Below are 16,490 nucleotides of genomic sequence, written 5' to 3' on the forward strand. Positions count from 1 at the left end.
GTGCTCAGCTTTCTTTATAGTCCAACTCTCATATCCATACATGACTACTGGAAAAATCATAGCCTTGTCTAGATGGACCTTTGTCAGCAAAGTAATATCTCTGCTTCTTAATATGCTGTCTAGGTTGGTCATAACTTTTCTTCCAAGGAGCAAACGTCTTTTAATTTCATGGCTGCAGTCACCATCTGCAGTGATTTTGGAGCTGAAGAAAATAAAGTCTGTCACTGTTCCCATTGTTTCCCCATCTATTTGCCATGAAATGATGGGACCGGATGCCATGATCTTAGTTTTCTGAATGTTGCATTTTAAGCCAACTTTTTCACTCTCCTCTTTCACTTTCATCAAGAGGCTCTTTAGTTCTTCTTTGCTTTATGCTATACGGGTGGTGTCATCTGCATATCTGAGGTTATTGATATTTCTCCTGGCAATCTTGATTCCAGCTTGTGCTTCATCCAGCCCAGCATTTCTCATGATGTACTCTGCATATAAGTTAAATAAGCAGGGTGACAATATATAGCCTTGACGTACTCCTTTCCCGATCTGGAACCAGTCTGTTGTTCCATGTTCAGTTGTAACTGTTGTTTGACCTGCATACAGATTTCTCAGGAGGCAGATCAGGTGGTCTGGTATTACCATTCACTAATTATTTCATGTATTTGTATCTATTTCTGGACTCTGTTATATTCTATATGTTCATGTGTACTACCAAGCTATTTCAATCACTGCAGCTTTAAAATATGTTTAAGATTCTAGTGTGGCTCTTTCATCCTCTTTCTTTTCAAAACTTTCCCAGCCACTTTTTTCAAGTTCATTTCCACATAAACCTTAGAATCAACGTAAGTATCCCAAATACACAAGTGGTATTTTAAACTGGACTATATTAAACTTACTGATTAACTTAAGGATTCCGATAACTTTCGACTATTGATGCTCTCTATTCAAAACAAGGTATGACTTTATGTTCTGAAATATGCTTGGAAGTTTAAATTGTATTTGGAATTTACCTGTTTTTTCCTCTCCACAGACAGGTTTCTTTATTTCAGACCTGTCCCTCATGTAACCCAACTCTGGTTTTACTCCCATTTCTACACAACCTTGTCGATCTGTCTGGCCTCAAAATTCCTATCGTAGACATATCCTCTGTACTATGTGAATTCTGATTCTGACATGTTGTCTCCAAGTTCCTGTTTCAAAACTGCCTAACACTGAGAAGAAGGACCATCTCGAATAAGCTTTCAGTTTTTAGCTATTAAAAGTACTTTGCTGGAAAGGCAAGAGAAGCACTATTAAAAATGCTTCTATATGGATAAGATAATCAGATTTTTTTAAATATTTGGTTATAATATGTAATAATAGCCTAGGAAAATATGGTACTATTCTGAGGTTTCATTTCTTAAAAAATACTTTGACTCTTCTATAATACACAATATGTTTTTCAGAGATGAAATAATTCACAATAGTTTCCAGAGTTATCCTTTGCTATTTTCTTATTAGAAAGCCTGGGGGAAAAAATGGTTATTCTGTTTTCTGGAAGCCCAAATGTTATTAACAGTTTTAGTTGTAATTTTCTGGACACTCTCTAAAATGATGCACAATTCTCCAAATATTATACTTTGGAAATTTAAAAATTAGCTTTGTAAGTAAGGATTAAAATACATTTTTAAATAAAATTATAATCAGAGGAGGAAATACTCACCTTTTGCCATTTAAGTTCTTGTGTCTCCATCATAATTTTACCAATTTGCTCTTCATACTGAGTTTCTGCTTCCTAAGTCAAAAAGAAGAAAAATGCTAGTAAATGAGGACTTGAAAATTTCCAGTTTTGATTCTAAAGAGAAAGAGATCTAAAGAGATAAAAAAATGACATCCTCCCACTACTACGACAAGAAAAAAAAAGTTAGAAATTTTGCAAGTTAAATAGTTAAATCCATCAGAGAACTGAGGTCCCGTATCAACCAAGTAATCCAAAATCCGGATTGAGACAGGTGACTGCAGGGAGAAAAGAACCATGGCATTTGCTTATCTGGGACATAAGCCACTGAGTACTGATAAGAAAACTCAGCTACAAGTCCTTAATACACTTCTAAAGGCAGAGCATGGGCTGGTGTAAGACGATGAATCTCCTGATGGCTCGAGAAGTAAGGAGGTCAATGCTTTCTGACAGGTTTTTCTTCCGTGAAACCCACCAGGTGCTTACAGAGAAGGAAGGAAAGAATCTGAGAAAACTTTCCCCCTGTGGTACTGGTTGGAGAGGAGAAGAGCAGTCACAAGCCATCTTCCCTAAATCTCCTACAGACCAAAAACTTAATCTGCAGGGGAAAGGACAATCAAAAGTACATCTAAGGACACTAGTGGAAAACCTCTGTAGCTAGGAAAAGGATCAGCCGACAACACTAAAAACTCACTTAGACAAGACTATCTTTCTTATTTCCTCGAAAGAACAAAACCCTCATCTACAGGGGGAAAGGCAATAAAAACTGTAGCATGAGAGCAGTTGTGGAAACCCACTGAAGCTGAGAGAAGGCTAGAAAAATAAAATAACAGTTCTATCACTGGGGCAGGGGAAGGATTACATGCGAGGCCTACCATTAAATACTGAAGAGGGATCAGAATTCTAGTGAAGGCTTCACCTTGAAAATCAGGTTCACCAAAGACTGGGGGCTTAATAGAAACGTCAGAAAATGCTCCTATTCCCTACCTGACACCGCCACCCAACTCATTAGGGTCAAGTTAGAAACAGTGAGATATTGCTGGAAGAGCTGTAAAGACAGACCCGCTCTGGGAAGCAGCACAAACAGACCCAAAATCAAGGGAGGAAGTCTAAAGTCAACCAGGAAGCAATTATTTAGAAAAATTCTGATTTTGTTTAAAATATTGTAATACTCTTGAATTTGTCCACACAATAAACACAAGTATCACTAGAGAAATCTGAAGCTTCTATTGGAAACTTTGACAGGTAGACTTGCAAGGGGACTGGTTGAGTGTTAAAGGACTGTCACCACACACACACACACACACTCGTCACACACACACACTCACACACAGCTCTTCAGCAAAGACTGATAGGTTTTCTTGTTTGTTTTGCTTCCAGGTATTTTAGGCTATCTCTGTCAGACAAAGCACTAGATGATCACTAAGCTAAGAACATGACACACATGACAAAAACTGAAGACTTAAAATTATTTCAGAAAAGTCAGTAAACAAACAATGACAAAAACAAGCAGCAACCTGTAGAGAAGGAGGAATTTTATTTCCAGAGTTGTTACATACTCAAAATGCCCATCTCCATTTCTCAACAAAAAATTACAAGGCATCCAGGTAAACAGAAGAGTGATTAATACACAGGAAAAAAACAAACAAACAATTTAATAGTAACTGTTCCTGAGCAAATGCAGACAATGGACCTAGACAGACTTTAAATCAATAATTTTAAATATCTGCAGAATGCTAAAAGAAACCATGTACAGAAGTTCTATAGCCATTAAAAAGTTAAGGCAATGCTACAAATAAGTTTATGCTCATAAATGTGACAACTTACAGAGACAGACCAATTATTCCAAAACAACAAACTACCAAACCTCAACTAAGGAGATAAACAAAATCTTCAACAGCTCAGTAACCATAAATTAAAAAGAAATTTCTTTCTTAGGAAACAGCTTTTCTTTAAGTGTGAACATTTAGGCTATGCCATGCATATTAGAAATATTTATTTTTGATACTCTGTACTTAATCAAACCAAGAAACCCTCTGAAAGAGTGATTAATATTGTATTAGACAATAAGAAAAACTGAATTGGGCCATTTCGTAGGAGGTGGATTATGAGTTTGAAAAGGAGAATAAAAGTACCCAGTTTCAGTTTTGGCTACTTAGACAAGAGCATGCTATATATACTATGTCCCTAAATCTGTTCAGGGTCAAGAATTGAAGAGGCCTGACCAACACACAGTCCATCGTGTAAAACTACAGCCTGAAGCAAGTACTTTAAAAAAAGCATGTCACTTTCTAAAGGTTATAAAGAGTAAATAAACCAGCAAATTACTCCTCTTTTATTGTTTTTGTAAAAACAATAAAATCCTTGCTAGTCCTAAGGCAGCTAATAAAAGATAAACACTTTAAGGTTTAGTTTTTAAAACCTTTTTTAAGGTTCTATATTCTTGGATATTTTATTGAAGTTACATATGGGATTGCCTTACCAAATTTATCATATTTTTTCTCATTGACAATTTAATAAGAATTTTTATTAATGATTTTTGAAAATTGCCTGAAGAATGAATAAAAGTGAAAAGTTCAAATAAAATGTAAATAATAATTTTTAATAAAAAGCAAGAAGTTATATCAAAATCCTAACATAGCAGGAGTATATTATAATGTTATCTTTCAGCAATGTGGATAACACTCATTTTTCCAGTTTTCCATGTAGTTCAAGATACAGAGTCTACAAATCATTATAATTGCAAAAGGGTTATGACAGCACAACTAATTTTATGGGGAACTGAATGCTGCTTAATGTTATTTACCACGTTGCATGCATGTTCAGTTGGTCAGTTGTATATGACTTTTTTGACCCCATGGACTGTAGCCCACCAGGCTCCTCTGTCCATGGGAATATCCCGGCAAGGATTAAACCATTAATTACCCAGTTTCCTTCCTACTAATTTCCTTAGCAAATCATTGTTTTGTTTTGTTTTTTTGGCTGCACCCCACCAAAAAGTCAAATGACCCAAAAATGAAGGAAAAAAAGAGGCAACAAAAACAGATCTACAGGTCCCTATATTCGAGTTTATAGATATTGTTGTTATTCAGTCACGAAGTCGTGTCCAATTCTTTGCAACCCCATATACTGCATCATGCCAGGCTTCCCTGTCCTTCACTATCTCCCAGAGTTTGCTCAAACTCACATCTATTGAGTCAGTGACTCAATATCCAACTATCTTATCCTTTGTCGCTCCCTTCTCCTGCCCTCAATCTTTCCCAGCATCAGGGTCTTTTCCAATGAGTCAGCTCTTCCCATCAGGTGGTATTGGAGTTTTAGTCCAATGAATATTCAGAGGATTTCCTTTAGGACTGACTGGTTTGATCTCCTGGCTGTCCAAGTAACTCTCAAGAGTCTTCTCCAGCACCACAGTTTGAAAGCATCAATTCTTGCCTTCTTTATGGTCAAACTCTCACATCCATACATGACTACTGGAAAAACCATAGCTTTAGCTATACGGACCTTTGTCGGCAAAGTGATGTCTCTGCTTTTTAATATGTTATCTAGATTTATCACAGCTTTCCTTCCAAGGAGCAAGCGTCTTTTAATTTCATGGCTGCAGTCACCCTCTGCAGTGATTTGATTTTGGAGCCCAAGAAGATAAAATTTGTTACTGTTTCTACTTTTTCCCCATCTATTTTCCATGAAGTGGTAGGGCTGGATTCCATGATCTTAGTACTTTAAACGCTGAGTTTAAGCCAGCTTTTTCACTCTCTTCTTTCACTCTTATAAGGAGCTCTTTAGTTCCTCTTTGCTTTATTCCATTAGAGTGATATCATCTGCATATCTGAGGTTACTGATATTTCTCCCAGTAATCTTGATTCCAGCTTGTGAGTCAGTCTGGCATTTTGCAAGATGTACTCTGCATATAAGTTAAATAAGCAGGGTGACAATATACAGCCTTGATGTACTCCTTTCCCAATTTGGAACCAGTCCATTGTTCCATGTCTGATTCTAACTATTGCTTCTTGACCTGCATACAGGTTTCTCAGGAGACAGGTAAGGTGGTCTGGTACTCCCATTTCTTTAAGAATTTTCCACAGTTTGTTGTTGATTCACACAGTCAAAGACTTTAGCATAGTCAATGAAACAGAAGTAGATGTTTTTCTGGAATTCACTTGCTTTTTCTGTGATCCAACGGATGTTGGCAACTTGATCTTTTTCCTCACCTTTCCTAAATCCAGCTTGTACATCTAGATGTGCTCAGTTCACATACTGCTGAAGCCTACCTTGAAGGATTTTGAGCATTAGCTTGCTAGCACATGAAATGAGCACAACTGTGTGGTAGTTTGAACATTCTTTGGCTCTGTCTTTCTTTGGGATTGGAATAAAAACTGACCTCTTCCAGTCCTGTGGCCACTGCTGAGTTTTCCAAATTTGCTGGCATATTGAGTGTAGCACTTTCACAGCATCATCTTTTAGGATTTGAAAAAGCTCAGCTGGAATTCAATCACTTACACTAGCTTTGTTCATAATAATGCTTCCTGAAGCCCACTTGACTTCACATTCCAGGATGTTTGGTTCTAGATGAGTGACCACACCATCAGAGTTTGTGGTTTAGTTGCTAAGTCATATCTGACTCTTTGTGACCCCATGGATTGTAGCCCACCAGGCTCCTCTGTCCATGGGATTCTCCAGGCAAGAATACTGGAGTGGGTTGCCATTTCCTTCTCCAGGGAATCTTCCTGACCCAGGGACTGAACCCATGTCTCCTGCATGCAGGGAGATTCTTCACCACCTGAGCCACCAGTAAAGCTTATCTGGGTCATTAAGACCTTTTTTGTATAGTTCTTCTGTGTCTTCTGCCACCACTTCTTAATATCTTCTGCTTCTCTTAGGTCCTTGCTGTTTCTGTCCTTTACTGTGCCTATCTGTGTATGAAATGTTCCCTTGGTATCTCCAATTTTCTTGAAGAGATCTCTAGTCTTTCCCATTCTATTGTTTTTCCCCATTACTTTGCATTGTTCACTTAAGGTTTTCTTATCCCTCCTTGGTATTCTCTGGACCTCTGCATTCAGTTGGGTATATCTTTCCCTTTCTCCCCTCCCTTTCATTTCTCTTCTTTTTTCAGCTATTCGTAAGGCCTCCTCAGACAACCATTTTGCCTTCTCACATTTCTTTTTCTTGGGGGTGGTTCTGGTCACTGCTTCCTACACAATATTACAAACCTTCAGGCATTCTGTCTACCACATCTAATCCCTTGATTCATCACCTCTACTGTATAATCATAGGGGATTTGATTTAAGTCATACCTGAATGGCCTAGTGGTTTTCCCTACTTTCTTCAATTTAAGCGTGAATTTTTAAATAAGAAACTCATGATCTGAGCCACAGTCAGCTCCCGATCTTGTTTTTGCTGACTCTGTAGAGTTTCTCCATCTTCGGCTGCAAAGAATATAATCAGTCAGATTTAAATACTGACCCTCTGGTAATGTCCATGTGTAGAGTCGTCTCTTGTGTTGTTGGAAGAGGGTGTTTGCTATGACCAATGTGTTCTCCTGGCAAAACTCAGCCTTTGTGCTGGTTCATTTTGTATTCCAAGGCCAAACTTGCCTGTTATTCCAGATATCTCTTGACTTCCTACTTGTGTATTCCAATCCCCTATGATGAAAAGGGTATCTTTTTTTAGTGTTAGTTCTACAAAGTCTTGTTGGTCTTCACAGAACCGTTCAACTTCAGCTTCTTTGGCCTTAGTGGTTGGGGCATAGACTTGGATTACTGTGATGTTGAATTGTTTGCCTTGGAAATGAACAGAGATCATTCTGTTGGTTTTGAGATAGCACCCAAGTACTGCATTTCAGACTCTTCTGTTGACTATAAGGGCTACTCCAATCCTTCTAAGGGATTCTTGGCCACATTAGTAGATATAATGGCCATCTGAATTAAAATCACCCATTGCTGTCCATTTTAGTTCACTGATTCCTAAAATGTCAATGTTCACTCACACTATCTCCTGCTTCACCATATCCAATTTATCTTGATTCATGAACCTAACTATTCTAGGTTCCTAGGCAATACTGTTCTTTATAGCCTCAGATTTTACTTTCACCACCAGACACATCGACAGCTGAGTGTCATTTCCACTTTGGCCCAGACTCTTCATTCTTTCTGCAGCTACTTCTCTGCTCTTCCCCAGTGGCATATTGGACACCTACCAACTTGGGGGCTCATATTCTGGAGTCATATCTTTTTGCTTTTTCTTACTGTTCATAGATATATATACTATATATAGATCTAGACTTTAAATATATGAAATTATATGCAAGAAACTATATGACAATATCAATTTCAGCAGAGGAATGAAAATTATAAAAGAAGAACCAAATGAAAATATTAGGACTGAAAATATAAGAAGGAAAATTAAGAACTCAATAGACTGACCTAATCAGCAAACTACATAAACTGAAAATTCATTAACTGAAAGGAAGGGGAAAAAATAACCAGACTGAAATATGTACAGAAAAAGAAAAAGGAGAATAAAAATGCAGACAAAAAAATAATAATAATTATACAGAAGATGTGAACAAGATTGACAAAGTTGACCAAATTCACAGTCATTCTATATTGCACCCAAGAAATACAGCATACATATTATATATTTTTCAAGTTCATCTCTGTTGGCCTATTCACCAAACTTGATTATATGCTTGACTAGACAACAAAGCTCCACAAATATTAAGTGACTGAAATTATGTAAAGTTTATAATCTGACATAAAATTATCCAAAATATCATTTTTTAAAGTTAATAAAAAGTAAAATGAAACTCTCAAATATTTGTAGAAGTAGTAGTACACATCTAAATAATACATGGGTCAAAGAATAAATTTCAATGAAAATTAGAAAGTAATCTGAAATGAATGATAATAAAGATGTAGATAATATAGTTAATGACTCTACATAAAATTGTGGGATCCAACTAAAGGCATGCTAAGAGAAAAGTTTAGAGTCTTAAATGCCGTACATTAGAAAAGGAAAAAACATGAAAACTAATCAACTAAATACCATCTTTAGAAGTTCAAGACAAAAAGAATAACAAATTAAACAAAGTAAGGAAATAATAAAGATAAGAATGGATAGTAATAAAACACAAAACAACTTGCAACAGAGAGAATCAAAGGGGAAAATGAATTCCTTGAAAAGAACAACATAACTGATAAACCCTGAAAAAGACTGGTCCGAAATTCCTACTCATTCACAACATCTCTGCATCAGTTACTTCTTCTATGAAGCTTTCCTCACTCCCCTTAGTAAAATTAGACATTTCCTTGCCCAGACTCACAGCATCTTCTGCAGTCCTTATTTATTACATGGTATTATATTCTCTAAATCCTGGAATAAGTGTTCAGGAAATATTAAATGAATGATCAAATATAGTTTTGCTTGCTTACTATCTCTTTAAAATTAAAAAAAAAAGAATCATATTGATTTGCACTATAATATTTCTTGAACTTTCAGTTTCAATGTCTAAATTTCCTTTTACAAACTTTTTATTTTGAAATTATTTTAGACTTACAGAAGACTTATAAAGATAGTAGAGTTCATATATACCCTTTACCCAGCTTCCCTAACATTAAAATCTTACATAAGTAGGGTACATTTATCAAAGTTAAGAAAATAACATTGTTACAATATTATTGATTAGACTAAAAGGTTTCTTCACATTTCACTAGTTTTTCCACCAATATCTGTATCAGGATATAATATGGGACACCATGTTACAGTTAATCATGTCTCCTTAGACTCCTCCAATCTGTAATAATTTCTCTCTTGTATTTTATGACCTTGTTCTGACAAACATTGATGAGATATCTTGTAGAATGTTCCACATATGGTGTTTGTCTGATATTTTTTCATGATTAGGTTTCAAGAAGAATACCACAGCAGTAAAGTTCCCTTCTCATTACATCATAACATGAGTACCTGATGTTCACATGAATTACTGACCCACATCAATTCTTTCTGGGGATCTTAAACTTAATCACTTAGTTAAAGTGGCATTTGCCAAGTTTCTCCACAGTAAACTATTTTTCCCTTTATATTTCCTATCTGTTAAAACTTAATCCACAATCAAGGCGAGGGAAATTAAGCTTCACTTCCTAGAGAAAAGAATATCAAGCAATTTGTAAACATGTGTAAAACCACCACAGTAACTTACTAAACAATTTGGGAAAGGTACTACAACTATTCTATTTCTCCTTAAAGTTCCATCCACTAATTTTAGCATTCATCAGTGGATCCTGCCTGCAGTAATTATTACTGTGATGCTTTAAGGGTGGTTTCTTTAAGGTAAACCTTCTTTAAGGGAAGGTTTCCTTCCTCCTACATTTATTAATTGGAATAAAAGATTTGTCCCATCTCCCTCATTTATTTATTTTATCATTCACTTATGTTAGTAGAGTATAATGGATATTTATTTTATTCTTTGGGTTACAATCCAATACTATCATCATTTATTTTGTTGCTCAAATTCTTCCAGCTATGTTCATGGGAATTCTTCCAGGCTGGTTTCTGTACCCTTCTGACATGCTGTTTTAAGTACCTTCTTAAAGTACCTTCCAGCACTACAAGATATCCAACTCTAGAATAAGCCAGTTCTTCAAGGGGTCCTGGTTCCTCTATTAGATAATGACATTTAGAACCAAAAAGTGAGCACTTATAGATGGTTCCTGCTATGGGAGTGTTGCTACCTCTATGCCCTCTCAGCATAGCCAGAAAATCTATGTATATAGTCTAACCAATGTGTATACATGTCTGTATTTCTGTATCTGTTTATACTAAATGAGTTCATACTGATATCTTCAACTTTAATCCCACACCACAGAATTCATTCTAGCCTCCCCCAACACATAGTTATTTGTAACTTCTTCCTTCAACAGAAGAAAAGAAATTCTACCCAGCTCTATAACTTGCTTAATTTGTTCAACCTTAGCATAGCTATAAGTAGTCTCAGTATTACTCCCATGAAAAATAAATCTGCCAACCAGAGAGTGTTTAATGCAAACATTTAAGCATTTTTGTCTTCAGCCTTACAGTATCAACTCAACATGACAGAGGATGAGATGGTTAGATGGCATCACCTACTTGATGGACATGAGTTTGAGCAAGGTCCAGGAGTTGGTGATGGACAGGGAAGCCTGGCGCGCTGCAGTCCTTGGGTCACAAAGGGTCGGACATGACTGAGCAACTGAACTGATCAACTTAAAGTACATTCTCTAAAGTTCTTAAATCAGCTTCTTCTCCCACCCATGTCTTTCACTGAAGTAATGATGAAACTGTTACATATATTTTCACAGTCTGCATTCCATCCTGAAATTCTCCCCACACTCTGGCTGAATTTTTATAAAGGTTGCATATAGTATAGTTCACTGTGGTGTACAGTTTTATGGATTTTGACAGAAGTGTGGAGAAGTGTTTCTACCATACACTGTACCATACAGAAGAGTCCATCACTCCTCAAAATTCTCTTATGCATTCCATTTATAGATAATCCCTATCCCATCCTTCAACACCTGGCAACTATTGATTTGTTTCCCATTCCCATAGTCTTGCCTCTTCCAGAATGCCATACAAATGCACTGCCTAGTATGAAGACTTACATATTACTTCTTCCACTTAGAAAAACTCGTTCAGTACTCATGATGTCATTTTTGAGGCTGTTTTAAGGGGAAGAGGATTCTTTTAAGCACTTTAAAGTATCATGCCACTATCTCCTGGACTGAACAATTATTATCAAGAAGTCCACTATTAATAGTATTATTGTTCTTTTGAAAATAGTGAATCTTTTCCCACTTCTGACTGCTTTTAAGATTTCCCATTTGTGCTTTTTATTATTATTACTGAATGAAAGATTCTTCAAATCCTACAATGCTTCACAATTCTCCAAAGTTTCACATACATGATTTTGCATTGTTTTTTTTCAGTCGCAAAGTCATGTCCAACTCTTTGTCACCCCATGGACTGCAGCATTCCAGGCTTCTTTGTCCTTCACAATCTCCCGGAGTTTGCCCAAATTCACGCCCATCAGGTTGGTGATGCTGCCCAACCATCTCATCCTCTGCCGCCCCTTCTCCTTTTACCTTCAATCTTTCCCAGCATCAAGGTCTTTTCCAGTGAACTGGCTCTTTGCATCAGGTGGTCCAAGTATTAGAGGTTCAGCTTCAGCATCAGTCCTTCCAATGAATATTCAGGGTTGATTTCCCTTAGGACTGACTGATTTGATCTCCTTGCAGTCCAAGGGACTCTCAAGACTCTTCTCCAACACCAGAGTTCAAAAGCATCGATTCTTCAGTGCTCAGCTTACTTTATGGTCCAACTCTCACATCTGTACATGACTACTAGAAAAACCATAGCTTTGACTAGATGGACCTTCGTTGGCAAAGTGATGGCTCTGCTTTTTTAACACACTGTCTAGGTTTGTCATGGCTTTCCTTCCAAGGAGCGAGCATCTTTTTCACATAACCTCATAGTAACCCTTTTTTTCACCTACCCCTGTATGTCCCTCCTCCTCCCTTTCCTATCCCTACTAGTAACCACTAGTTTGTTCTTTTTATCTATGAGTCAACTTTTCTGTTTCATTCACTAGTCTGTTGGGCTTCCCTCATAGCTCAGTTGATAAAGAATCTGCCTACAATGCAGGAGACCCTGGTTCGATTCCTGGGTTTGGGAAGATCCCCTGGAGAATGGATAGGCTACCCACTCCAGTATTCTTGGGCTTCCCCTGTGGCTCAGCTGGTAAAGAATCTGCCTGCAATGTGGGAGACCTGGGTTCAATCCCTGGGTTGGGAAGATCCCCTGGAGAAGGAAAGGCTACCCACTCCAGTATTCTGGCCTGGAGAATTCCATGGACTATACAGTCCATGGGGTCACAAAGAGTCAGACACAACTAAGCGACTTTCACACACACACACTAGTCTGTTGTAACTTTTAAATTCCACATTTAAGTGGCGTCATATGGTATTTGACTTTCTCTAACTTATTTCATTTTGCATAATGCATTCCAAGTTCATCTATGTTGCTGCAAATGGCAAAATTTCATTTTTTATGGATTAGTAGTATTCCATTGTGGTATTGTAGTAGTATTCCAATGCAGGAGACCTGGGTTCAATCCCTTAGTTGTGAAGATACCCTGGAGAAGGAAATGGCTACCCACTCCAGTATTCTTGCCTGGAGAATTACATGAACAAAGGAGCCTGGTGGGCTACATTTGATGGGGTCACAAAGAGTCAGACACGACTAAACAACTAACATTTTCACTTTTAGTATTCCATTGTACATGTATGGACGAATGAATGGATGGATGGATATATATGTGTGTGTGTGTGTGTGTGTGTGTGTGTATACACCACAACTTCTTTATCCATTCATCTGCTGATGGACATTTAGATTGCTTCCATATCCTGGCAACTAAATAATGCTTCTCTGAACATCAGAGTACATGCATCTGTTTGAATTAGCATTTGAGCTCTTTCAAATATATACCCAGGAGTGCGACAGCTGGGTCATATGGCAGTCCTATTTTTAGTTCTTCAAGAAATCTCCATACTGTTATCCATAGTGGCTACGTCAAATTTACATTCCCACCAACAGTGCATGAGGGTTCCCTTTTTTCCACATCCTTGCCAGCATTTATTTGTGTTCTATTTGATGACAGCCATTCTGATGGGTATGAATCAGTGTGGTTTTGATTTGCATTTCCCTAATGATTAGCAATGTTGAGCATCTTTTCATAGGCCTATTGGCCATCTGCATATCCTCCTTAGAAAAACATCTACTCAGTTCGCCTGCCTATTTTTAAACAGGTTGTTTGCTTTTCCGATGTTGAGTTATACGAGCTGTTTATACATTTTGGATATTAACCCTTTATTGGTCATATCACTTGCAAATATCTTCTCCTTTACAGCAATGGTTAAAGGAACTTCTCTAGGAGAAAAAAGAAGAGGCCACAACTGGAAACAAGAAAATTAGGAAATGAAAAAGCTCATTGGTAAAGGGAAAGAAACAGTAAAGGCAGGAAATCATCCACATACAAAGTTAGTAGGGTGCTGAAAGACAAAAATAGCAAAATTATTTATATCCACAATAAGCATTTAAGGGATACACAAAATGATTAGATGCAAAATATGCTATCAACAATAGCAATAATTAGGGGAGTAGAGTATAAATGCAGGGTTTTTAAAATGCATTTGAAATTAAGAGATGAGTAAATTAAAACAATCAAGAATATATACACATTGCTATACAAAAACTTCATAGTAAACCACAAACCAAAAATCTGTAATAGATATACACAAGAAAAAGAAATGCAAACATAACTCTAAAGATAGTCATCAAATCACAAAAGAATAAAGAGGAAGAAAGGCTTATAAACTAAATCCAAAACAATTAACAAAATGTCAGTAAGAACATATATAATGATAATTACCTTAAATGTAATGAACTAAATGTTCCAACCAAAAGACATAGAGTGGCTAAATGGATACAGAAACACAACCCATATATATACTGTCTATAAAAGACTCACTTCAGATCTAAAGACACACATATAAACTCAAAGTGAGGGGATGGAAAAAGGTATTACATGCAAACAGAAACCTAAAGAAAGCCAGAGAAGCAAGACTTATATGAGACAAAATAGATTTTAAAATAAAGAGTAAGACCATCAGAAGAGACAAAGAATGATACTACATAGATCAAGAGATCAAAGAAGATATAACAATTATAAATATATATGCACCTAATGTAGGAACACCTCAATATACAAGACAAATATTATCAGACATAAAAAAAGAAATCAACAGCAACACAAAAATAGTAGGGGACTGTACTAGAAAAGATACTATTTTAAGCTAGATTTATAAAAAGTTCTTTTCAATACTTATCCAAGGTATCCATTTTTTAAAGTGGAATTTCTTCTTTGTTTAATAGACTTTTGTTATATTGGTTGAAAGCAGCTTTATATATAGGATGAACATTGTGGTAATTAAATTTTCTTATTATGACAACAAATTTCAATATTTTAAAATCTTAAAACAGGGTTCATACAAGAAAAATGTTTCAGATTTTTTTTTTTACTCCTACTTTTACTTTATTTCCAGGAAGTCACCAAATTTTAGAGAGAATCTACCTCTCTATGTAAGTCCTAATTACTTCATCCCTAGATCATTATTACAACGATTAAGAATTTATTTTTTTCATTTCAGAATCTTACCAACTCAAATCTAACACAGAGCTGACAACTTGTTCTGCAAATTCAGACCTACAGAGTCTCAGAAATGAAATGCTTTTAAGGATTTTTGTCCAATACAAATCTCCTGCTAAAACCAAACATCTTTTACAATTAAATACTAGATATCCCCTTTCTAAAAATCTCAGGGTTATTATTTTTAAAAACAGGGATATTTTATTATTTGAAGTCAAAATACTACATATATTTATTCTGTCACTTAATCATGTTATTTGTTTAGTCATTTAATCATTTCATTAGCATCTATCAAAACTGTATTCTTCTGAAACAGCAGTTCTTTTTTTTATCAGTCACAGTATCCAACTGTAATACTATCTATGCATTCCAAGGCACTCAATGCTAGCTAGCTTGCCAAATCTGTTATTTTTTACCTTAGTTTATAACTTCTTTTCCACCTCCAGATGTTGACTAAATCTGACCTTTTCTCTTTTACTCCATTAGCGAGGTTAGATTTCTAAATAGATTTTCTAAATAAGAAGCTATTTTGTTGTCTTTCTCTCTCCTTAAGATAAAAAAAAAAAGAACAAAACCAATTTCTCTGACTTAACATTTTAAAAAGAAACTTACCCTTCTCATACGTAATTCTTCTAATGCTTCCAGTAAACTTGTTTTGAAATCTAATAGCTGAATAGAAAACAATGTCTCTGAAGAACTTTGAAGAGAGAAGGCAGATGATGCTGACTCAGTCTTAAAATCGTTCTCCATATTAACATTTATTTCCTGTAATATAAAAAGGTTTTAACTGAAAAAAATTTATTTAGGCTTTTCAAGTAAAGCACAGTTACATAAAAATAAGACAACTTGTATCCCGTAACCCTCCAGGTTTAACACTGAATAACAGTTTTGTCATCACTGTTATTCTGATCTTGATACACAAAACACTCAGCAACAATGATCCTATTCTATTTCTCAGTGGCTGACGCTTTTTCTGTTACCTTAGTACCCTTGAGAACAAATTTTCTGCTCCTAAACACCCAAAGACTGAATTCCTAATGTTACAGACAGGGCTTGGCTCAGTACTAACCTGATCATACCAAGTCCGAGATAGATACTGTGCTTCTTAACTTTGCTTTGATATAAAGCCTTTTTAAGGACAGTGTGAATACTAATTAACAGAAATGCAATCTTTAAACCCAACAAAGTTGGGAAAGGGGGAATGTGATAACTGCCTTTTGCTAAAAACCAAGGCATTTAAACGTCTTTCTCAACCCAGAAAAAAGTATGAATCAGGCTACAAGAAGCTTTTCTTTTAAACTTTTCATTCTAATAACTGATTCACAAGTGGCTGCAAAGAAATGTACAATGAGTCCTATGCACCATTCGCTCAGCCTCTCCTAATGTTAACATTTTGTATAGTAACAGGACAATAATAAAACTGTGTATCTGACAATGGTACAACTCAGAGAGCTTATGATGATTTTACTGATTATACATATACTAGTTTGTGTATGTGTCTGCATTTATAATTCTGTGAAAGTTTATTATACATATAGC

The 16,490-nt window shown here is 36.0% G+C and overlaps 1 protein-coding gene across 1 annotated transcript in view; it reads right to left on the reverse strand.

The window, feature by feature from the left end:
* CCDC73 (coiled-coil domain containing 73) overlaps positions 1–15,701 on the reverse strand; it is a 114,008-nt gene extending 98,307 nt beyond the window's left edge. Inside the window, exons 1-2 of the mRNA XM_061151358.1 lie at positions 15,564–15,701; positions 1,697–1,768 (exon numbers count right to left, since the gene is read on the reverse strand). Of these exons, the coding sequence (XP_061007341.1) occupies positions 1,697–1,768; positions 15,564–15,701 (210 nt within the window). The remainder of the gene's footprint in view (positions 1–1,696; positions 1,769–15,563) is intronic.
* Positions 15,702–16,490: the final 789 nt, after the last annotated feature.

The sequence above is a fragment of the Dama dama genome, chromosome 1, assembly GCF_033118175.1.
Source record: "Dama dama isolate Ldn47 chromosome 1, ASM3311817v1, whole genome shotgun sequence".
In the NCBI taxonomy this organism is placed as follows: Eukaryota; Metazoa; Chordata; class Mammalia; order Artiodactyla; family Cervidae; genus Dama; species Dama dama.